Raw genomic sequence first — 7,749 nt, forward strand, 5'->3', positions numbered from 1 at the left:
AATTAGAAAAGAAATTAGAGCTGGGGAATGAAATTATAAAAAAGAGAATTTAATAGCATAGAACAAGATACAAAACTTTATTGAAGAAAATTACTTGAAAATTAGAAATGACCAAACAGAAACTATATAATAATGAGGGGGTGGAAAGAACTTTGTTCTCAGCTGAATTAGTCAAAGGAGGGAAGAACACTCCACCACCCCCCTCCACCACACCCCACCCCCCCCACCCCCATGCTGCCACTCCCATACACATACAGTGGGTATAGAAACAGATCTTTACCCAACAGAGAATCCAGAGAGAGAAGGATTAAGGGAATGGGAGGGGGAAGGATTTAAGGGAAAAAAGAATAAGGGGGAGAGTGAATTACTAGTTGGGTTAATCAGGAAAAAACTAATTCTTCAAGAGGAGGTAAGGGAGGAAAGAGAAGGAACAAGTATACGAGAACAAAAGATGATCTTTTAAATTGCCACTGCTGCTCATGCAAAGAAATTTTGTTTCACTTGGCTTCAAAAGAAATGTCCAAATGATATCTTGAATACTGACATGAAAGAAGAATAACAGTCTAAGACACAAGATACAGACTTCCCTAAATCTGGAACCATTGCCAATATGATCCATTTTTAGCTACTCCTGAGAGATCACACTATCAAAATTTGGGTATATACTACATTCAGTTAAATCAGACTGGGGTGAGTGTAGGGGACACATGTAAGGGGTGTGTATGAGAATTTATCTTTAAAGCAAAAGACAAAAAGACAGATCAATGAATTGGCCATACAATTGAAGAAATCTAGAAATGACCAACAAATAAAAAACCTCCAAATAATCAGCAAAATAGAAATTCTAAAAGTCGGGGGCAGCTGGGTAGCTCAGTGAAGTGAGAGCCAGGCCTAGAGACAGGAGGTCCTAGGTTCAAACCCGGCCTTAGCCACTTCCCAGCTGTGTGACCCTGGGCAAGTCACTTGACCCCCATTGCCCACCCTTACCACTCTTCCACCTATGAGACAATACACCAAAGTACAAGGGTTTAAAAAAAAAAAGTCAATGAAGAGATTAACAAAAAATTGAAAGCAAAAATATACTGAATTGATAAGTAAAACTGGTTAAAAAAAAATAAAACACCTCTTCACTGGATTTGCACATTATTCAAGCACTCTATGTTCTAGTTCAATTGGCATTTTCTGATCCTCATAGATGACATTCCATCTCTTGTTAACCTGTCTCTGCTCAAACTGTGCCCCACATCTCAAAGGTACTTTCTCCTCATCTCAGCCCCTTCGAATCTCTGATTTCCTTCAAGGTTCACATCAAATGCAATCTCATAGAGGGGGACTATTTTGATTCACCTCTACCCAGAGCTCTCCCTTTAATCAGTAGTACAAAGGACTCAATAAAGTGATCTTTTGGAAAGGAAGTCTAAGTATAGCCACCACATAAGCATGTAGTGGTTTTTGAAGAAAAGCCAAACAAAAGCCAAAATGGGGGAAAGGGGGAGAATTTCATTACTTAGTTACTTGTTAACTCTGAATTTATAGCTAGTTACAAATTATCAGTGATGAAAATAGAATGTGAGGGAATGTGAACAGTGTTAACAAAAAAGTCTAGGAAACTATATACTGTATCTTAATGGAAAAACATTGTAAATGCTATATTTTAATTTAGTCTATATTTCAAAAGCAGAAACAGATCTCATAGTTGGAAAGGATCTAGAATACATCAAGCCCAACCCACAGTTGAACAAGAATCCCTTCTAAAACATCACCTTTTTAAGTTGTTGCTTGGTCTACACATGAAAATTTAATTTAAGTTAAACCCTAAGTAAGAAGATCTTTGAATCTTGACTTTGAATCCTGTATAGGACACTAATTATTGCTGTGACTATGAGCAAGTCATTTAAACTCTCTGAGCTCAGTTTACTAATCTATAAAATGGAAATAATATTGACATTCCTTACACCTCCAGGTTGTTGTGAGGAAAGGATTTGACATACTTTAAAAAATATCACATAAATGTGAGTTACTTTTTTCTTCTTGTTGTTAAAGTTCATGGGTTGATGGGGATATCATTGGGGATGTAGACACTAAACGGTAACTCTAGCCCAACTATCAATAATTTGGAATTAGGTCTTGATCAATGATACATGTAAAACCCAGTGGAATTGTGCGTCGGCTAAGGGGAGTTAGAGGGTTTGGGGGAGAGGGAAAGAATATGAAATATGTAACTAGGGGGAAATATTCAAAATAAAAAAATATATAAATTATAAGTAAAAAAAAAATAAAGTTTATCCTTTTAAGTTAGAGCTTTCCTCTAAAATACTTTGTGTGGTTAGTCAGACATTTTTTTCAACATATCTAAAAATCTGGTGAGAAAGCTCATTCTATCAATGAAGACTAGTAATTTCTCTGCAAGTAAGGATTAACTAGTCTAATGTCCCTCTCAAAAGAGGAACCACTTCTTAAACAAACCTCCCAGTTTTGACTTATTGCCAGGGATAAGCAGCTACTTGTTTTTGAAGCTACTCTTCCCATTTTTGCACAATACTGTTAGAAAATTCTTGAGTGGTGGTGATTCATAGCTCCACATACAATTTTTTTTTATTCTGCCATGTATATAATATGCCCTTTTGTTTGGTGTTTTTAAAGTTCAAAATGAAAAAGTAAAAAAAAACAAAAAAAAAAACTTTTAAAAGTTCTTCTGAGCACTGAGGGGTAATATGCTACCCTATATTACTCATTTTAAAATTCTATTCCCTGATATTATAGCCACCCAACATATTAGCTATCCTTTCTACCACTATATATTTGACAAGTTTACTTTCTAGTGATTAGATCTATGAAGCTGTTTTTTAAATCTTTGAGCTAAGAGTTTCTCTGAGCTGAGTTTGGACTGCCTTGCCTAGTTCCCAGTGCTATGTAGAGCTGTACTGAATCCCTTGGGCTGTGAATTTTTATGGACTAAAAATTTTCCACTTTCTATCTGAATTTGTTAGTTTATCTTTTTATAATCTATAAATGAGATTTAGTTCATTGGGGTTCTATGCTATTGGAGTTGGAGCAATAGCTTTTTCCCCCAATTTTTCTTTTCTTGGCTTCAAAGACTTGATCCTGCTTCCTAGACTTGAAGGCCAAAATATTGGTTTGCATCATTTCAATGAGTGACACCTGCCATTCCTGCCCACATCTAAGTCTGTTTTCTCATCATCCTGATAGATGACAAAAGATCGAACCTCACGTCAGTGTAATTTTAGTCTGTCCCAGAAATACTCCCCACTTCACAGAAAAGGAAGTTGATAAGGAACAAGTATTCCTTGAGCATCTTTTTCACAATCTACTATTTTAAAGTGTACAAATTATACTACCTGTGTTTGATTCACCTCCACCCTGACTTGTGAGGGTGTATAAGTCAGCTTGTATAAGAACATTTATAGAAGAAAACAATTTTTTGAAGATAAGGAAACTGCTTATTATCAAACCTGCTAATAACACTGAAATATGACTGGCTATGTTTTCCAACATATATTAAAATTATGTCTTTATTTTCAAGGATGTCATATACATTAATATGAAAGGGAAAAAAGCTAAGTCTAACATAAAATCCAATGTAAAAATGTTAAGCAGGACAGGGCCTTGTTCTTTTAGCTGATATCAATATGTAAATCCTTATACTTCTGTTTTTCCCATAGGTTTTATCAGAGGGCTGAAAGCATAGTAACACACTACTAAATATGTGATGATTCATAATTTAAAACATACAGACAGACAATTTCTTCATCATTGCAAAAAAAGTTTTCATCTTTTAAAATGTCATGGATTGTGCATGTTTAAAAATTGTGTCAAGAAAATGAACAGTTTCAATATTTACCTTTCATGCTGACATACACAACTGCTGATATAACACATATTATAACAGCCAGAAGAATAATGAGTACAATCAGATAGCTATTCAACAAAGCTCCCCCAACACAATTAAGCTTTCCTTTCTGCTTGAGATACAAAATAAGAATTCCAATCCACCTGCAAGGAAAGAAAAAGAGATTCAGAAAAAAGTGAATTAGTACAAAACAATTTATTTTGGAAAGTGAACCAATAGAGTTCCTCTGTATTAAACAGTACATAAATGAAGCAAATGAGAAGAATTTATCAACATCGTATTTAAGTGCATTTGTTCAAAACAAACCAAAGGTTAACTTAGAGCTTTCACTAACAACAAATCAATCACAAACATTGTTCTTAATTCTCATTTAAAATTAGCTTTACTTTTAAAATTCTATGTAATTATCCTTATTAATTATACAATACAACTGATTCTAAAAGAGCTCCCAATAAGACTAACTTTAATTAGTAAGTACTCACATTTAAATACTGCTTCAAGGTTTGTAGGGCATTTTACATTATCTTTGCACTAACACAATCTTCTTTAAAAAGTTTTTTAAAATTTGACACTTTTTTTAGTCATTTTCATTTCAAATACTGATCTCTAAAATTGTACTAATAAATAAGTAACAATGATCAAGGAATTTAGTAATGTAACAGTCTTTATTTAAATCATCTTACATTATAAAACCCTTTAAGATATATATTTTACATATCATTTATCTCCATTTTGCAGATGAAAAAAAAAAAACAAGGTTCAGAAAGTAATCTGTCCAAAGTCAGATGGCTAAGAAGACAAGCCATCATGATGTGATGAAAAGAATAAAAACTTGAGTTCATCGACTCTGCCATTTACTCCGCAGGTGACATTGGGCAAGACATTTTACCTCTATTGGCCTCAGTTTCTTCATCTATAAAGTGAAGAGATTGGACTAGATGCTCTTTAATGTCCTTTCAAGCTCACTTTCTAGGAGTCTGACTGACACTTAAACCTAGGTTTTCTGACTCCAAGTTGGAGTAAAAATGTCACAAGGTTGGCATAAAGAGAAAATTCACCTTTGAATAACCAAGAATTCATGAATTTAAAAATATATATATAACAGAACATTTGCAATCTTTTCTTGGTATTTTACATTAGCATAATTAGATACATTTTTATCTTCCTTTACTTCCATTATTTGAGTATATAGAATGAATCTTCTGGACCAAATGGCTTTTCCATAGCTGTTCAAACACTTCCCCCTCACTGTCGGAAATCAAAATAACAATTTATTAAATGCTTTCAAAGGCAAAAAAGTATTCCAAATCTTTTTTTGAGTCTCATATGATTTCAGGTAAAATATATTACTAAGATGAAAAATAATTCTGTAGCAACTTGGTAGCTTAAGAATGGAATGAACATTTCAGCATTCACTTTGTGAGTACTGGTTTTTATTTACCATGTATCTACTAACCGAAAAATTTAAGTGGCAAATTAACTAATGTTTTGATTAAAAGATACAAAAAAATTCTAGTAAAGGATTCTTTCCCTTATCAGTGAACATTCAGACAATTTAAAGAAAATACCTGCTTATAGTCTACATATAAGCATCAGAAGTAAAAAAAAAATACTGCTTTATTAGATTACATAGCAGCAGGAACACTGATTTTGCTAAACTTTGAAACTAACATGGTAAAGCAATGGAAAGAACACTGGAATGAGGAGGCTTGAGGTAGTAGTTCTGCTAATAACTAGTCTGTACCACCTTGGGCAAGTCATTATCACTCTCTGAGCCTTAATTTCCTCATCTATAAAAGGGAGGTTTTCTCTAAAGTCCCTTATAACTCTAGGATTCTGATATTTTTTTGCAATAATTTCTAGCTGGGGAAAGATTGTAATTTCCAAGTAAATATGAAAAAGGATTCATCTCCCTGACTTAGAATTTTCTCTTCCTCTGTTCCCCAGTGCCTTCAGTCTACTGGATTTTGCCTGAGAAGCAACCAGCCTATTTACCATGTGTCTGAAATAAAAGAAACCAGGCACTGCCTTGAGGAAAGAGAAAACAGAAGAAGGGGATAAAATGTTGGATTTGGACTGACGCTGACCTAGGTTCCAATTCCACTTCTAACATTTACTAGTTTTGAAGTGATATGGTGCAGTAGGAATAGCACCAGATTTGCCATCAAAGACTTTCTCTTTGTCAAAAATCCCCTATCAAATCCTGGCTTTGCTACTTGCTACTTGTGGAATCATAAGTAAGTCATTTAACCTCTCTTGAGTTTCAGTGAGGAGGTTGGACAAGATAATTTCTAAGGTCCCTTCTAGCTGTAAATCTATGATCCAGAGCCAAGTTCCTCCTCTGTAAAACGAAGATAATAACACCAGCAGTACCGATGCCACTGAATTGTAGAGGAGTAAATGTAATTACCCAAGGATTATATAGCATAAAAAAGGGGGCAAATACAGTCCATTCCCTCAAGAAGATTACACTTTGTATGAGGTACAAAATTAGTTTGCTTGTTGTCTTCTTGGAGAGGGGTGAAGGGAACCTAAGAAATTCCGGAAGGCAAGGGTGAGAAGGGACATATTTTAGGCAAGGAGAAACACGGGAAAAGAACGCAGGGTTGGAAGTAGCTCATAAACTTAAGAGATGAAAAGAATTCGGTCAGCTATTTAGTTCACTCCCTTCCTTTTAGCAAAGAGGAAACTCACTTCCAAGTTAAGGGATTTATTCAAGGTCACCTAGGGCAGTAAAATGGCAGAAGGCAGATTCGAATCTAGGAGTTCTCTCCCCAATCCAGGTTTTGAATTCCCTGCAGCCTTTAAAGAGCAATAATCAAAAATCGGCTGCTACTTTCCCGACGCAAAGAACTCAACAGTCACAATCCGAGGGCTACTCAGGTGTTCTGGACTGGAAGGGGGAACGGAAGGGAGAGAAGAAGAGGAAACCCCCTTTCCTTCTGCCCTGGAGAGGAGGTTAATGGGCGAGGAGAACAGGAGGGAGTAAGAAAAAGTAGGGTGATCTAAGGAAAAGCGAAGGGATGGAAAAAGTCCCCTGCTCCCTCTGTCCTAGGGAGGGTCTAACGAAGGAAGGGGAGGTGAAGTGGTTTAAAGAGGAGAGAAAAGAGAGGGGAGGAAGGAATCCTCGCCTCCTTTCTGCCCAGGGGAGGTATAAAGAAAAATATGAAGGAAAAGAGGAGGGAGGGAAGTAGGGAGACAGAAGAGAGAAGCTTGGACGGGAGGGAGGTTAATAGGGGAATAAGGAATGGTTTAAGGACTAGAGAGGAGAGGCAGGAAGAGAAAAAGGGCTAATTCTCACCTTCTGCCCTGGGGAGGAGGTTAATGTGGACGAGGGTTAAAACGGAGAATGGGTGGTAAGGAGGAGGGGGAGGCCGGGAAGGGAGGAAGGCGATGGGAGGAAAGAAAAAAGATGAGGTTTAAAGAGAAAGGAAAGGAAAGAGAATGAGGTGATTCCCTTCGCCCCATCTTCTGTCTTGGAGAAAAGATTAATGCGGCAGAGGGAAGGGGAGTCGGGGGAGTGTCCGTCATAGATCCGGACCCCGGCACTCACCAGACCACTCGAAGAAAGAGCTCGAAGGCGCCTGGGAAGACTAGATCGTCGCTAGCTATGGCCCAGCGACGGCCAAAGAGCACCATCCCCGGCATCGTGGGAGCTTGTCGTGGACCACCTGCAGTCACCCGTCTCTCTTTGCCTTTCCGAGCCCCAGCGTTTCAGGCGACGGGGGGGACTACGCACACACAAGCCCGGAAACCGCCTCCGCCTGGCTTCCGGATCCACGGTTCTCCGGGAGTCCTAAATAGCGATCCGGGGCTTCGTTGACCCCGCGCTGCGCATGCTCCTTGGCTCACCTGCTCGAACACCATCACCACCGGCC

General features: G+C 37.4%; 2 protein-coding genes across 2 annotated transcripts in view; both read right to left on the reverse strand.

The window, feature by feature from the left end:
• Positions 1–7,559, reverse strand: part of DAGLB (diacylglycerol lipase beta) — a 46,935-nt gene extending 39,376 nt beyond the window's left edge. The window contains exons 1-2 of the mRNA XM_044678985.1: positions 7,425–7,559; positions 3,863–4,014 (exon numbers count right to left, since the gene is read on the reverse strand). Coding sequence (XP_044534920.1) covers positions 3,863–4,014; positions 7,425–7,519 — 247 coding nt within the window. The 5' untranslated portion in view covers positions 7,520–7,559. The remainder of the gene's footprint in view (positions 1–3,862; positions 4,015–7,424) is intronic.
• A 26-nt stretch (positions 7,560–7,585) lies between these two features.
• KDELR2 (KDEL endoplasmic reticulum protein retention receptor 2) overlaps positions 7,586–7,749 on the reverse strand; it is a 50,897-nt gene continuing 50,733 nt past the window's right edge. The window contains exon 4 of the mRNA XM_044678994.1: positions 7,586–7,723. Coding sequence (XP_044534929.1) covers positions 7,586–7,723 — 138 coding nt within the window. The remainder of the gene's footprint in view (positions 7,724–7,749) is intronic.

This window comes from Gracilinanus agilis, chromosome 1, assembly GCF_016433145.1.
Source record: "Gracilinanus agilis isolate LMUSP501 chromosome 1, AgileGrace, whole genome shotgun sequence".
NCBI classification, from domain to species: Eukaryota; Metazoa; Chordata; class Mammalia; order Didelphimorphia; family Didelphidae; genus Gracilinanus; species Gracilinanus agilis.